At 36.8% G+C, this 17,489-nt stretch overlaps 1 protein-coding gene across 1 annotated transcript; it reads right to left on the bottom strand.

The window, feature by feature from the left end:
- Positions 1-306: 306 nt before the first annotated feature.
- LOC103470023 (lysozyme C, milk isozyme-like) lies at positions 307-3,058 on the bottom strand. The gene is made up of 5 exons (XM_008418142.1): positions 2,868-3,058; positions 2,441-2,725; positions 1,068-1,131; positions 577-621; positions 307-460 (listed from the first exon to the last, which is right to left on the bottom strand). The coding sequence occupies exons 1-5, from the start codon at positions 3,031-3,033 to the stop codon at positions 400-402; spliced, it is 621 nt and encodes a 206-aa protein (XP_008416364.1). The 5' UTR covers positions 3,034-3,058; the 3' UTR covers positions 307-399.
- Positions 3,059-17,489: the final 14,431 nt, after the last annotated feature.

Here is a 17,489-nt window from a genome sequence, read left to right as displayed (position 1 = left end):
TAGATGAGGAATCTCTGTAGATCCACGATAAAAAAAAATCATCTCACAGGTTTACCTGCAAAAAAAATTATATTTTCTATTTTTAAGGGTGTTTTAAGGCCTCTTATCAGTAGAAATTAAATCTTCATCTGTAACAACCATCTGAGTTGGCATAACCAAATGGATACGATTCGTGAATTGTGTAAAGAATCATTGGGAAAATGGCCCCTGGGTCGCACTTTGGACATCCCTCCCCTCAGTAATTGCTTTTTCTTTGCAAAACTGATCGAAACATAAACTTTCTTTTCATAAACACAACACATGGCACATGCTTCATATTTTTTATTCATTCATAATTCTCAATAGTTTGGTAAAGGAAGACCGATCATTCTATTGAGATTAAGGGTGAAACAAAGTTTCTCAGCAACCACTGAAGTACTGGTCCAGGTTGTTGCAGTTGCCACCCACAAGTTTCTTGACACTGCAAACAAACAGAGGGGATCACTCAATAAAGAACATATTGCCATTTGATAATCAAGCTGTCACAAAAATACAAAAAACTAACAAGAGTAAAACATTTCTGTAAATTAGACTTACACTTCCCAAAGCTCCTTTGAGTTCTTCGCCATGAAGTTTTTTGTTCTGTTGAAGAATGTAAAATAAGAAAACAACCAAAATAACAAAATATGTTTGTCATTTTGTCATGTTTCCTCCTTGACTTGTTTAATTTTAACATGGTTTAGTTTTGTTGGGGGAATCTGTTTATTCCCCGACAGATTTCTTCTGTTTTTTGCTTTTGTTATCACAATATAATATTTTAGATCATCCAGCCCAACAATATGCAATCCAGCGGAAAAATCACGATTTCTTTGATGATATGAACATGTAATTGTGGCAAAAAAAACAACAAACAAAAAAAAACCCCAGAAGAAATCTGTAAAGGGTCAAACACATTTTTGTCATACTTCATATAACTCAACCACCATCATGGAAATATTTAAAAACACCCAGTTTATCATCAGGAACTTGATGTACCTCTTTGCTACAACATACAAAATAAAAATAAAAGTGAACAAATAAAAACTTACACAAGCTCATTGATGACCTTCACCACACAGATGATGTCATCAGAGATGTCGTCATCAGTTAGTTCTAAGAAAAAAACACAAAAACAGTATTTTCCTGTTTCAGATGACAGAACAAAGAAACTTGAGACAAACAGTAAAAAGTGTTAACAGTCCTCATATCACTCTACATGTGACACCTAAGCAATGAGTAGCTTAAAGTGTAACTCTAACCCTGCCCCAAATAATTATTGAAAAGACAATTCCAGAAAAGTGGGCGGAGCTAAGATACGCGGAGGGGCGTGGCCAAGTGTGGGTATGACCGGAGGGGGGTTGTGGTACCATTGCTATGAACTTTGTAGCGCCTTTTTTTTTTTTTTAAACAAACCAACAAGTGGCAAATCTAAACTTTCTTGTGCTGTTTTATGTTTGAAATGGTTTTAGACCTGAATTCAGACCTACATAATATAAAACAGAACCGTTTTAAACATCTTACGTTTGGTGAAATGAGACATTTTTAGGCAAAATAATATGAACTCAACAAATTTGCACAAAAATACCAAAATTTGCACAGAACTTTTAAGACAACCTGTCACTTAAAAAAAAGTTGATAACCCCGTCCCCACACAATAATTGAAAAATTACACAAAAGTGGGCGGAGCCAAGATACAATGAGGGGCGTGGCCAGGACCAGGACAACAGAAGTTCTGTTGCTAACTTATAAACTTTCTCACTGTGTTTAGCAACTTTTTGTCAGAAATACAACAAGTGAGAAATGTAGCGGTATTTTTCTGTGTTGAAGAGACTTTTACGTTTGAGTGAGATGTTTTATATCCCTAAGTAAGCTGTGCTTGGTAAAGCTGGTCAGTTTAAAATAACAGGAGAATCAACTGCTTAGGCACCATTTGACCAAAGTAGGCCAGCACTGAGACGGTTTTAGGCAAAAATAATGCAAAACTAAACAAATTTGCACAAAAATGTCAAAATCTGCACAGAAACACAAAGACAGAACCCTAAAAAACCAACAAAATTATAATGGTAACCTGTTCAGACCGTCTGAACAGGTTACCATTATAATTTTGTTGGTAACTGAAAATTTAACCCCACCCCCCAACACAATTTATAAAAAAATTCCCCCAAAAGTGGGTGGAGCTAAGGGGGCGTGGTCAAGTGTTTGGATAAGCGGAGGGGGGCTAAAGGGGCTGTGGTCATGACAAACAAAGAATTGTAGGGGCCAGCACTGAGAAGGTTTTAGGCAATATAATGCAAAACTTTACACAAAAATGGCCAAATTCACACAGAAACACAAAGATAGAACCCTAAATAACCTGTTCAGACAATTTATCAGCAAAAAACAGTTGATTTGTGGGTTAGTTACACAATAACCGTATGCTTACTGTCGCAGCTGATACCACACAAGTTGAGTGAGGCGCTGTTGGCGCTGCTGCAGACCAAATCATCGGGTAGTTGGAAAAGGCCGTAAAGGGTCACATCCACATCGTCCTCGTTGCTTTCAGAGGACTTGCCCTGACCTTTTCCATTTGTCCCTTTATTGCCCTTCTTCTTGGATTCAGATGATCCGCTCTCAGTTGAATCCTCCTGACTCTCTTTTCCCGTCCCATGGCTCAGATCGCTCACGGCACTGGTGTTGAAGTCTGAAAGCTGCTCCGCGTGGCAGACCACTGAAAAATTGAGAATGAAATCAGTAATCCATCTGACTGATCAGTTTTCACAAATCATTTTTCAACAATAAGCAAATACCATTATAATTTAACTTTGCCTACAATCATTTGTCCTTATCTAAAAAGAAAATCAAGTACCAACCCTTGGCTAAAAAGGCATCTTCAGTCAGTCCGTTCACCGTCACATTTTTCGGTAGGGAGCTGAACGCCACCAGCAGCTGCTGCCTCAGTTCACATTTGGTCACTTTCCGAGCCCCGGCCAGGCTGCATCCCAGCACGACGAAAGCAAAAAGCACAAGTACCTTCATCTTGACACCAACTATCTTCTCTGACTCAGCCTGTGTGTCATGGTGCTTATATGCCTCCTGGGGATCATTGGCAGCAAAGAATCACGGGACACCCTTTGTCCTCCTGAATAAAGGCCTGTCCCTGAGCTCTCAATGATGATGTAAAATCTCAAAGCTATTTTGAGTTTTAGATCACCAAAGAAGCTTGGGGAAGAAACTGATACATCCACCTGAAACTATCTTTTCTCATTTTTAGGTCACATCTGATTCAGTTGAAAGAAGACTGAAAACCTGGTAAGATGAAACGATTTATCTTCCCCACGTCACCATAAGGCATTTATAATTTCCATGAACATAGAGTGGGAGTACAGAATGAAATAACATCCTGGGCACAGCTATCAGGTTAAAACAGTCTCCAAAGGAAGAACAAAAGTAAAAAAACACAACAAAAAAGTAGCATAATTAATCCCTGATCATTTAGAGCACCAGACGTCTGAAAGCAAAATATAGAACAGTATTGTGGCAAAAGAAAGGTTTCGTTGCAGTCTGTCCTGAAAACCCAAACCAACAGAGGGTTATCATGTGTTAAAAAAGCTGTATGTGATGTTTGAGGAACAAAATTTGTGATAGTTTTATTTGTTTTTACGTCAGTGTCATGTGTTATTACTGTTAAAAGAGAACCTGAGTGGTTTTATTCCAGTCAGAACCATCGAAAACTTCTGAACAGAAACGGCTCGGTTCAGAGTGTCTGCAGGTTTCTAGGTGAACCAATCAGAGTCGATCGCCGGGTGGATTTCAGGACACCTCAGGTATCGTTAGGATCATCCTTCCCAGAGATCAGGTTATGTGGTGAGGTGGAAAATGGTGTCGTTGCTGCTGCTCACCACGAGACGCAGATTTTAGCAGAGAATTCTCTTCAGTTGTTCATAAGCTGAGTTTCTACAGACCGTAAAATTGGAAATTGGAACTGTGAAAATAAATAAATTTTGAGTTTTTGCAATAGGTCAGGTGGTTTTTTTCGGCTGTATCAAGTCGTGATCAACAGCTGGATGCCATTATTTGCGGAAAACACAAAGAAAACGACAGGAAGTGGTAGGAGGATAATGGTGGCCATGATTTTTAATGACTTATCGCATGAACAAACTTATTCACATGTGATTTTAATTGTGTTTCTTATTTAATGGAAACACCGTAAATGCAAAATGTTGTCCTTTTGGCATTAGACAAAATGTTGTGCACATTTGTAATGAAAACACAGCTACTGCTTAAAAACACAAAATCAGAGAACATTCACAAGAAATGCAAACTGTTAAAAAATTCACTTGGTTTTTTAATAGACCACAATTAAAAACATGTGGATACCCATAATTAAATGTATGTGCAGTAGATTACAACTGTCCTTAAATCCATCTTTTCTCATTTATGGGTCAAAATTCATCACACATATAAGAGAAAGAGAGAACCTGGCTAGAAAACTAATTTGTCATAATAAAGGACAGAGTGTACTAAATGTGAGAACACCCCGAGTGCCGCTATCATGTTAGACAGAAACAGAACAAAAGAAACAGCAACAAAGCAGCTATTTCAGTTGGAGCAGAAGTGTTTCTACTACTTTAATCACATGTTTTCAAAATGTCTGCCTGTGCACATCTGTTGGAGAGGAGAGCAAAATTACGGTGTAAGAGAAAAGAATGAAGGTAGGCGTACCCCGTTTGAAACCAAATACAGCTGGCAGGTGATGCTAGATGTGAACCCAGGAAAACCACATGTTGAAACTGGATTAAAATGTTCATCCGACTAAATAAACATATACCTATATAAGTCTGCTGCTTAATGTAAAAGCAATGCAGCGTTCCTAAAACTAAAGCCAGGAAGATTTCAAACACAGACAGAACATGTGATGTGGTCAGTAATACACTGACGTAAGTAAAATATATCTCATTTTAATAGGTGCAGAAACGGCTAATTAGGGTCATTGTAGATAGAAAAGAAAAGGAGTTGTAAATTTCCACCAAAAAGCTCAGAAATCTTTAGATTAATCTCATGAATGTTCTAGAAAATAACTTGTAAATTTCTGAGTTCCTGGGATTTTTTTCCCCATATCTACTATGGTTCAAAATTTCTGCCATAATTCAAGAGCACACATTTTCAATCTGAAAGATTTCACGTCTTTTGTTCCCTACAAGCAAGCAGAGAGGTTTGCAAGCGAAGATTTGCTCCGAGCAGCGACTATTTCTGAGCGCGAGGAGAAGCTTTGAGTACAAGAATTACAAGTTTTGAGAAGAAAAATATGATGTCCTGCCTTCTAAATAAAAATGTAAGCAAAAGTATTACAAGTTTTAACAACAAAAGAAAAATTCTCCCATAATCTACAACGACCCTAATACACCGTTGTAAAAATGGAGAAATGAGATAAAATAGAAATATTCATTGTGCGACAGCAGTAAAGTAAAGTGATTAGACAAATATCACAATAAGTGACAATAAAAAATTGTGCATATGAAAGAATTAACCGTATAGGAATCTAAAATGAGCAGCAGTTTATCTGTGAAACTTAAAACTCCAAAGGTTTTACAAAATATACTCCAGAAATAATTTTTAATTTTAGTGTTTTATAAAAGTTATCACGTTTTGACGCACCACACTTAATTTACAGAAAAATAGATTAAACAAGTTATTTTGAGGATGAAACTGGAAAAACTGTTGGTGTTATCCATATTTAAAATTATTATATCAGGATTACATGTCATGCTTTCTTACCTCTGTTTATTTTGTCCACCATAAAGTCATTTTCTGTTGACTATTGATAAGTCCATTCAAAGTACCCAACCATCCATAAATTATTCAAAAGTGTGATTATAATACTGGACTCTAGATGGCGCAGTTGGTCCAACCAGAGCGTAGGAAAAAGTTGTTCCCATCATCTGAGGCCCTGAACGTTCATACATGACAAACTGGACAACAAATAAAGTTGAATCTGAAACAGTAGCAACAACTAAAAAATATGATTTGAATGGGGATTAGAAAGTATTAAATAAAAAAGTACAAGAATAATAGTTGTTTTTGTTTTTTATAGACCCTCATTTGTACCAGACTTATTGAAAATCTTTTACAGAAATTGTTACAGAAATCAGTCCATAGCTCCAAGTCGAATATTTCTGCATACCTCCTGGTTTACTTTTTCAAATAATAGATTTCATCTGTTTTTGCTTTTTGTCTCACTTAAATGTTCCAGATCAAACACTTTTTTAATATCAGTCAAATATAACATGGGTAAACATAAAAAAGCTGCTTTTTAATTGCAATTTATAAAGGGAAGAAGCTTTCCAAATAAAAAAAAACTTTTTATTTAATAACTAGTTGTGGCAGTAGCTTCACTAAGCACATTTAATTTTCCTACAGTTTCTTAACATCACAACTAAACTCAATTAATCCCAAAATGTATCTACCTGCCTATTTTACTCATTTATCACAATATCATCTGCAAACATAGTAATGCATGGCGGCTTCTCGTTGACTTCCTGTCAATCTCTCCTTTACCACTAAAAACTGCTGCTGTGTGGAGTTTGTTGTTTTCTGATGTAATTTTACCCCAAACTTAAACCAATCTCTCACCACCAACACTTACTCCTCTGCCAATCATAACTTCCTCATCCAGTCCCACGTTTTGGACGCTAGATGGCGCAGTTGGTCCAAGTTGTTCCCATCATCTGAAGCCCTGAACGTTCATACATGACAAACTGGACAACAAATAAAGTTGAATCTGAACCAGCTCTATGGTTTTTCTTGTCTTCTCAGACATCCTTGTGCATTTGAGTATTGTGTACAATCTCATTAAAAAGTTAGATACTTTCAACCTAGATTGCTCTTTACCTCTGCAGGTGTGCCATCTGGACAGGCTACCTTTTAATCTTAATTCCCCTAATCGCTATCCTCACTTCCTCCTTCCTTATCCTCGGTACTTTCTTTTTCATAAAAATTCCTCAATTTTTTGCCTCTTTCTTTTCAAAGGTAAGTTTTAGTGCTGATATTTTAGAAAAACGTACCACTTAACACAAGCACATTTATCTCCACACGACCACAAACACACACCTACAGGGTCGTAGAAACACACGTTGGTATTCAGAAACGTAGCCTGTCTACTTTGATGGTACTTGATCTAGTCTTGAATTAATGAAGTCTATCACCACCTTGAGATATTTTGCAGGGAAAAACTGATATTGTGCATGAAGGTTTTTCTATATGAAATGCCAAGCGAGAACAAAGGAATATGCACAGGAAAAGAAAACAGAACAGAAACAGTTGCAATTCAAAGCTTTGTGGCAACATTGGAACGATGACAATGATTGGACTTCATCCTCTAGTTGGTGGGTTTGATCCCTGCTCTGTCCACCTCTGCTGCTGTGCCGTTGGGCAACACGCTTCACCCTCCTCTGGGCTTCAATTGCTATTCAAGTTCAGGCGATTTATGATGCAATAAAGATCCTTGACCCTTTTACGCCCAAGTTTCAAATGTCTGCCTATATATTTCTTCCTTATTTTAATTGTAAGTAGTTCTTTAAATGTCCCGTGAGATGATGTATTTACCCATGCATCCATAACAACTAAAACTTTCAATATCCAGCAAGTTATTTTTGCAATTTACCATCTATTAAACGAGTGACCCCCGGATCAATTACACTCTCTGCAGCTGCGAAATTACCGTAATAACCTGATATTGGCTGGAAAGTGCAATGTCTCCTTCACTTTGGACGAACATTCAATGGGTGGTGTTTAAATTTACTTTATTGTCCTTTTGGTTTATCTAAAAGTCATTACATTAATCAGTGTATCAGTATGTGTTCTGATGTTACAAGAACCAGTCAGACCATCAGCAATTGGCCTCATATGAAGCAATCACACAAATTCACAGTCGACCTTTCACCTTTATTGTCTTTAGTGATTACGTATTAGATAAATCATCATCAAATAACCACAGAAAACCCCAAATCAAACTGCTCCAATGTTTTTATCTCTATTGTTTAAAGAAAGCAATTACACTGATCAACAATGGAAAAGAAAGTAGTACTTCAGACTATAAGTCGTCTTATGGTGGAGTTACACCTGGTGGCAGAAAACATGCTCTCAGAGCCTTAGGAGCAATCTTTGAGGAAGGTTTTCCTCTCATTGAAGCACTCATGGGAGATGCTCCTGAAGATGTACCTGTTTAATATAAAACAATTAAAAGCCGTTAATGTAACAGCAAAAATCTGCTTAGAAATGTCAGAGAACAAAAACATGTAAAACTTTATCATGACACAAAGACAACGTGAAGGATCCGAATCAGGTCAGTTAGAATTAATACGATAATTTTGTATGTGTTAAATGCCAAATAAGCACGTATTAACATGGATTATTAAAGCTACAACTTTAGGTACAAGTTGGGAAAGGCTATATTATCCTAGTATATAAAGGTTCTCAACATCTGAGTGAATTGATTGAACACCTTTGGGTTTATTTGAAGGAAACACCGTAAACACACCGACTCCTCAAATGACATCATGGAAAAATCTAAATAAAAAAGACAAAATATCAAAAGGGCATATCACAGTGTGGTTAATCCCAAGGTAATCCAGATGCCTAATTGTTCATTGTTAATCTCTTCAAAAAATTATACTGAAGCATAACATATTAGAAATGTCTATCAATATTAAATTGAAGAAGATAAGGTCTAACTGAACTGAGCAGCATGACTGTAGCAGCATCAATTTGTGTCTGTGTTAAGCAGCAGGAGGAACTGGTGCACTTCATAAAATAGATGTCATCATTAGGAAAGAACATTATGTGGAAATATTGAATTAGCAGCTCAAAACATCATCCAGAAAGTTTAAACTTGGGCACAAATCAATCAGTTCTGTCAGGAACAATTGGTGAAAACACTTTTTAACGACGTATTATATTAGTTGGTTTTAACTATGTGTGTTTTCACCCCATGATAGTCCGGTAGAGTCGGATCGATTGAGGGCCAAAATAACAACAGTTGTTACATTTTCAGCTGGCTTTCAAACCAAACAAACCCTTTGCACCAAGAACCACTGAAGGAAACGACACGAGAACATCTGAAGAAGACGTTGGGCATGATTTCTTCTTCACAAAATATAAACAATAGTGGAGTTGCGTCAGATTTTACCGGTTGTAGGATTTCTCTTGTGTCTTCGTCTGAAGACCAACAGTCATTTTTTCTTGCACATTTGTTTTGGTTGTATTTACCCAGAATGCCCTGCACTAAAGTTCACTTCCTGCTTTTGGGGCGGTCTCTGCTCCCCTTGTATTCACAAATGCATTCAAACTATGCAAGTCGAGTTCAACCGAACAGAGACCGAGGATTTTATGTGGGCTTTTTTGGTCCTCATCAGAGTTTGGTTGCATATTCACACCTCCCCAAACGAACTGGATTTTCTTGGCAATCGAACAAGAGTTTGATTAAAGCGGAGTATTTTAGTAAACATTTTAAAATGTTGACTTTATTTCGGCTTTTTTTTGTCCTGCTGGTAGACTGTCTCCTGACGGCAGTTCAGAGGATAATAAACCTTCAACAGTTGTTGCTTTATATATTCTGCTGCAGACTAACCTGTTTTACTGCCTTCATTTTTTCTGCGTAGCTTCCCTGAAGGAAGGGAATTTGAAGCTGGTTGAAACAATGCACGAAGATAAGTGTTTACTTTCTTAGCATCAATCATCATTTACACATACTTTAAGACCTGAATGTTACTATGAGAGCATTAGCGTGTATTCATGACGAAATACAGAAAAAAAACTGTTCTGTTGTCTTAAATAATTTACATATGCACTACTGTATACAACAATCTTACGGCACAAATCGTTTGTTTTGCTGTTTTTTTTTTTTTTATTCAACATCAAATATGAAGTTCACAATATTTTTGAACAAAATTTCCCAGGTTTTATAAAAGTCGTTTAAAATTTCTTCAAACAGGTCAACTTTGTATTGATAATTATGTAATCTAATCAGCTCGGTACAATCCAATCACGGACATATTCAGCTTTTTAATGTAAATAGATTTGTTTTCACACATAAGGACTTTAAAAAGCTAAAAATATTTTACTTACTTTTCTGCAGTAAAATCATCTCACAAAAATACAGCTTTTTATTTTGCGTACATTCATTATTCGTTTCTTTTTACTTATAACAAAAAAGCTCTTTGTGTTTGTGCTACAAGCACCTCCTGTATTAGTTTCTGAAAATGACCACTGGTGCGAGAGTAGGTATTATTTAATGATTCAGAAATCGCAAATACTTTAGTTTTATGTCCACATTCTTACCATCTATCAATTACAACTGAAAAAGAACAAAATACACAATTGAAGACCTCTTTAACAATTTTAAAGCATGTAAAACAGCTGGTTAAAAATGTATGAAATTAAATTGTCAAATTTGTTCCTTTGTCCGTATCATAACAGTGGAATTGACAAATTTGGAAAATGAGGCTCCAGGTATAAATATTAACCATGAAAAGTTTAAATCTATATCTTACCACATATTTAATCAGTGTTTGTTTTGGTAGAAACTATTTGTTTACATGAAAGAAATAAAATTTGAAAATTGTCAACAAAATTCACCCAAGCGATCACAGGCACCATGAGTGTGTATTCAAAATAAATGAAATATAAACTTTTAAAACAGCATACTCATCCATCCATCCATTTTCTTCCACTCATCCGGGGTCGGGTTGCGGGGGCAGCAGCTTCAGAAGGGAGGCCCAGACTTCCCTCTCCTCAGCCACTTCTTCCAGCTCCTCCGGAGGAATCCCAAGGCGTTCCCAGACCAGCCAAGAGACAAAGTCCCTCCAGCATGTCCTGGGTCTTTCCCGAGGCCTCCTCCCGGTGGGACATGAACACCTCTCCAGGGAGGCGTCCAGGAGGCATCCTGACCATCTGGCTCCTCTCGACGTGGAGGAGCAGCGGCTCTACTCTGAGTCCCTCCYGGATGACYGAGCTTCTCACCCTATCTCWAAGGGAGAGCCCAGCCACCCTGCGGAGGAAACCCATTTCGGCTGCTTGTATCCGTGCATACTCAGTTCAAAAGAAATGTACAGCTGAGTAGGTAGGAAAAAATGTATAAGTATGTCAGCCTGGTAAAACCAGAACCTTGTTCTAGATGTTGCTTCATTCAGAGGGTCTGGACTCTTGGCTATTGAAAAATAATTGCTTTCTGGAGATGTGGACTCTTAAGTTTTAATCATGCATGTCTTTCGACAGTTCCACGCTATGGAGCTCGAATTTACTGCACTAACTGCAAATAAAGCTGTGTTGAGCTGAACAAGACGGCTGTTAACGTGTGGCTACACAGTTGTTCATGCGACTAAATAAATGAAACTGCGATCAAACTTCTGTGTAAAGACTTTACATCCCAAAGCGACACGTATGTGTAGAAGACCTCACAACAGCCAAGTAATAATGGATCTGTGGCTCAATTTTAACGTTTATTCAGCAATGGCAGCCAACAGTATCGTCACAAGATCATAATAAAATGGCAAAGAAGCTGATTAAGGGACAGCTCAGCTAATAGCTATGATCTTTTGTGGTGCATTGACTGTCACTTATTTAGAAATGTTTTTTTTAAATAGTGTAGTCAGTACCTGGAGGGACCTGATTGTGATGTGCTTCAGTTCAAGTCCATAATTATACCGTTTAGCCACTGTTTACATCCAGGTAGTTCAGGCTGCTGTGAAATAGTTGGATTTTGGTTATATTTGGGTAAAAAAAAAAAAAGGATTTTGAGTCATTTGCCTGCTGTGTGAATGTAGCCTATTTACGAATAGTGAAAAAACTGCAAACAGGCCAGGGATTATTTTTGCAAGAAAAAGACAAAGGTTATTAAACACATTTTTAAAAGATTACACAAACTGCTCTGTACCAATCAAATGCAATGAATGCACATAGGTTGGGCCCCCATTTGCATTCATAGCAGTTTAAAACTTGCTCAAAGATTTTGGTTTCCTCGTGATTCTGCCATACCAAAAGGTGCTGTTGACTGGAGAGCCTGTTGGAGTAGTGAATGTATCGTCATGTTGAGGAGCCCAGTTGGAGATGATCTGAGTTTTGTAACATCCTTCTGAAAGTAGCCATCAGATGGTGGTACATGGGTGGTAACCTGTGGTGTTTAAACGCTGCTCAATTGGTACGAATGTGTCAAATATTAAATAAAAACAACCATATTATCAGTCATTTAAATCACCTTCCCCATTGTGATGCTCAGTTTTAACTTTAGCAATTAATCTTCACCATGATGCACAGATGCATTTTAGTATTCAAGTATTTAAGCAGATGTGACTAACAAAGTTAGGCAAGTGTGCATGAAGTAATATAAAGAAATCAGTGCGACAAGGCTTGTCACAAGAACAAGTCTATTTTTGTTCAGATAAGTCAGAAGGGGAAACTGGTTTGTCAAGGTAATCGTCACGATGTGGCGACTCTTTGCAGGAAGTCTAGACTCTTTACAGGAACCACAAACAAATGCGTCTTTAGAACAGAATCAAGATTATGTTAGTTTTATCATAGTAAAGGTATAGTTAAAACGTGTCATAAAGGTATTTTCAACAACACAGAAAGGAATTGGAAAAAATTTAACTTAATCTTTGCTTCTAATACTTGATTGTTCTTAGTCTAATAAATAATAGAATGTGTTTTGCACATAATATGCTGTGCATGATCAGTTCTCAAAAACGAATTTACTGCAAACTAAATCAGAAATGAGGCAACCTGTGTGCCGACTGAAAGTCATCCAAATGAATTAAAAAAATGTATAATTCCCTCTTGGTGTTAACTTTATTTATTAGGAGTTTATGTTAATTTATGCTCTTCATACTTACTTTGTAAAACCAGTATAAGATGTCCTACCGCAGTGAAGGGTCTGTTTTTCTTAAGGTTTTGGAGATGTCCCTTCTCCAAAAAAGATTGAATTACGTTCTTGGTTTGTCAAGAGGTTCTCCAATGGTCTGGTGACAAACTGTCTTTGTTTAAGGGTCTCTGCAGTCGAGAAGGGGGCAGTTCCTGTAAAGTTCCTGGATGTGGGAATTTATGGAAGACAGTGTGCAAGCGTTGTTGCACGGTTGCGCCGTGCAACCATTTTTTAAAAAGTACTTTTTATCTCAGTCATATTTACTTACATAATGTACCTAAAAGATGTTCAACTGGATCTGGAGCTGTTACAGTAAGAAAAAACTGTTTTAATAAGAGTTCCTGTCATGGTTAACTTGAAAAGGAATGTGTCTGGCAGTAACTTTTGTCTTTGTGCTCACACACACAACCCCACCAAAGCCAAAGGAGCCATTTGTGACAGCAGCTTCCTTATTCTGTGCACTGTAAACCTGTAAATAAACACAACGAGACAAGTGGAGCATTTCATGCCATCATACTCCTGTGGAGGAACTATTCTCTGTGCTACCTGCATGTATCTATGCTTCCTCCATTTCTTGAATTTCTTTCACCGGGGTTGACTGTGATCCAGAACCTTCCTTCCTCTGGTGGTCATGTAACATCACAGCACAGAACCACACATTTCAAACTGTTTTAGAAATGGGACCATTGCACTCCGGAAGTGAAGGGGGCGCTATTTCCTATATTATCCGCGGTCTCCCGTTTTAATTTTCTTTTGAAATCTGTGATATATCTTCAACTGTAGAAAGGAGTTTCTCTCTCAGCATGTATTTCAACTTCTCTCTTTTATTTACTTCAGCGCAGCTCACAGTTTTTAATAATTTCCGTTGCTTTCTGTGTACTTCTAAATCTGCTCCTTTTTCGCATTTTTTCGGGCCTGCTACTGCCTCTAGTGGCGTGGTGGTGGTAGCACACCTAATATAAATACATTACTAAATCAGAATACCAAAGTCTTTATTATTTATTATTAATTCTCGCATAACTGGAACCGCAAAAGATAAAGTCCCTCACAAAACACCATACCTTTTAATTTTCTTAAGGAAGTAGAGCTAATTAAATGACATAAACAAGACCTGAAAGTGGTTCCAGTTTCACTCGTTGGCCAACCTGTTGGAAGTGTGGCAAATTTTAAATACCTTGGATCATTCCTGGACAATCAGCTCAACTTTGCTGAAAACACTGGCTACATTTTTAAGAAACGTCACTCTATCTTTTAAGAAGACCCAGTGATCTTGGGGTTACCTAACAAGTGCAACTCGCGCAAAACCTCTAGTTAGTTAAAGGTAACATTAGCTAACATTACTTCTAGTTAAGTAATGTTAACATTTTAACAATGAGTTAAATGTAAACATAAAATATTTCAGCAGAGGGCATCCATCCTCTTTATTTATCAGTTTGAGCTCATGAAGGCGTTACTCTGTTCCTCTGGTAAATATAGAACATCTATTAGACGTCATTCACTGACAGTGCAATAATTATTCTTAGCCAAATTAAATGATAACATTTACCTGCAAAATGCTAAGTGTTTACTTGATGCACAAATTGTTGATATTGTGATGCTATTAATTAGTTTTATTTTATTGTTTTAGAGTCAAAGAAAAATTTCCACCTTGGAAGACTAAATAGTTTAATCATATTTTTTCCTATATATAGGACTCTACCAACAAAACAAAAATGTGGCTTATTGCTTGTTTAACAACCCTGGGTATTTGTCTGTGAACTTGCTCAATTAAATTTCTTATGTATACATTGTATATGGTATTTTTTTATTGTTGTTGATAATGTTTTTCATGTCTTATTTCTTCTGTTCCTCCTATAATTGATGGAGATACATAGATATTATTTATAATGTATAAAGGTATTGTTTATGTAACCTAATTAGCTATACATCCTGAAGAAAAATATGGTATTTTAGAAAATAATTTATCTTTCACGTTGCCAGTAATGGCGAAATTAATAGTAAATAATAAAGATTTTGTGGTATTTTCGTTTAGTGGCATAATTATATTAGTTGTGTTACCAACCCCTCGCCACTAGAGGCAGTAGCACTGCAGGCCCGAAAAGATGCGACTAAGAAGCAGATTTAGAAGTACACAGAAAGCTACGGAATTTGTTAAAAAACTGTGAGCTGCGCTGAAGAAAATAAAAGAGAGAAGTTGAAATACATGCTGAGAGAGAAACTCCTTCCTACAGTTGGAGTTATATCACAGATTTCAAAAGAAAATTAAAACGGGAGACCGCGGATTATACAGGAAATAGCGCCCCCTTCACTTCCAGAGTGCAATGATCCCATTTCCAAATAAGGTAAGAGACTGACAGTGGTTCGTCCCCGCCCCTTTCTGTTTGCTGCAGCGAGGTGTACTTGGTTCACACTGGTGAGTGAAGTTGCCCCCACACTATCTTCAAATCAGACAAAATTGGTGTCATACGTTTGTGCGGGTTTGTGCAGCAAAAACTTTCGTTTGTGCTGCTATCATTTTAAGACAGAAAGAAACGTCATCCAAGGTCAACCAGCCCCCTCACCTTCTTCAAATCAAACAAAATGGGTGTCAATCAACTCAGCTACGTTTGTGCGGGTTTGTGCAGCAAAAACTTTCGTTTGTGCTGATATGGCTTTGAAGATATGAAAGTGTAAAGATCAAAAGGTCAACTGCCCCGCCCCCACTTTTATGAAATCAAACAAAATTGATGTCAAACGTTTGTACTACGTTTGTGCAGCAAAAATTTTCGTCGGTGCCGCTATCATTTTAAAGACAGAAAGAAAAATATTTCTTTATGTCTTTAAAAATGTTCTTCAGGCGTCATCAGAGGTCAACTAACTCGGCTATGTATGTGCTGGTTTGTGCAGGAAACATTTTCATTTGTACTGCTATCATTTCAGATATTAATAATTGTTTATGGAGGTCAACCCCCCCCCACACACACACCTTCTTTAAATCAGGCAAAATGGGTGTAAATCAACCTGACTATTTTTGTGCTGTTTGCTATGGCTTTGAAGATAAAAATTTAAATTTAAACTTTTTTTTAAAAAGTGCTGGTTTTGCTTTGAAAGTATTACTGAAACCTTAAAGCAGAGAAGCTTCACTTATTTCATTATAACCAACTCATGATCACAATGGTTTACAAATGACTTTTATTTATCTTGATTATCTGGCTTTACAATTAATAGCACAGAATATTCAACAACATTCTACAATAAAAGATTAATTTGCTAAATAACAAAAATAAATGGGCTGAATTTACTTCTGGCCCTCCATGTGCATTGGGTGACGTCGGTGCTACGTCATCTGAAACCCAGCAATAAGCCGCATGGTTCAAAAAAGTAGCAGCTTATTGTCCAAAAAATATGGCAAATTAAACCAAACATAATGCCATATACCCCTTAATTATCACAAATAATTATAGGATATATGAAAAGCCCCATAAGCCTTACAGTATGTTAGCCGGGTAACTTAAGGAAATTACTTGCATTAAGGCTTAAGCCAACCCTAATCTTTAAAGACCCTTCCGGGTCTTTAGTCCCCATTAAACCTGTCAGTCTTGAGAAGGTTAATGTACCACAAAGAGTCCTAAATAGGTAACAAAAATGAGTACACACACACTCATGATCACTTTGTTAATCACATAATTAGAGTACTGTTTGGAGATTTCCTTTTTGTAGAGTAAAAGGTTCCTGACACATGCAGGCAACCAGCTCCTCCTTGTGGTTGCTCCTGTAAGTCTGGCAACAAACACAAAATAGCAGTAATATTGTTTTCCACTGTTTTCCTGTAAAGATTGGATCACTTTTTATTTGCTCTCAGACTTTATTTCAGTCTTTTTCACATAGTAATTTTACAGCAGCAATGTATTTTTTATTCATACGTTTTCCTACATTGTAATGAAGGATTTTGGTATTGAAGCCCTTCCTTTTGCTGCCATCATCAGGCCACGGTTGATGTTTGCACTTCTTTTTTTTTTACTTCAGAAAAGTTAATATAGTTTTGCTTATTTTCAGTTTAAAAATCAGTATTTTAAAAATCAGTGTGCTTTGAATTCCTCAACCATACTTGTCTCCTATAATAAAGGTAATCTTTTTCCAGATGTGGCATTCTTTACATTTTCAGATTTATTTAATTCATATAAAGTGTTTCAGTGGATAAGTCTTTTTTTAAATTTCGCCTTAAAAGGGGCTTTTTATCATGTGTTTTTAGACAATACTCATCCAATTTCCTTGGACAGTGACAGTTTTTAACTGTAATATTTAACATTGAGTTGTTTCATGTCATTAGTGGCTCTAAATAAGATTTACTAAGCCGAACCGACAGTAAAAATGGATTTTTGAATCGTACATGTTGCAGAACTCTGGTGTCGTCCTTGTGTACAGTCAGATCCAAAGTTATTATATCTTAAAGAAATAGGGTAAAAAAAAATAGTTATCACTAGACCAAGGATAAGAACCATTCATTTGATTCTTTGTATTATTCACCTGTGGGGGTTTTATCATTATAGTATTTTTTCTAAAATAAGCAATGGTGAACACTAAAATGTTAATTGATTTC

The sequence above is a fragment of the Poecilia reticulata genome, linkage group LG1 (assembly GCF_000633615.1).
Source record: "Poecilia reticulata strain Guanapo linkage group LG1, Guppy_female_1.0+MT, whole genome shotgun sequence".
Classification (NCBI taxonomy): Eukaryota; Metazoa; Chordata; class Actinopteri; order Cyprinodontiformes; family Poeciliidae; genus Poecilia; species Poecilia reticulata.
Note: the sequence above shows the minus strand (reverse complement) of the source record. Positions and strands in the feature narration are given on the sequence as shown.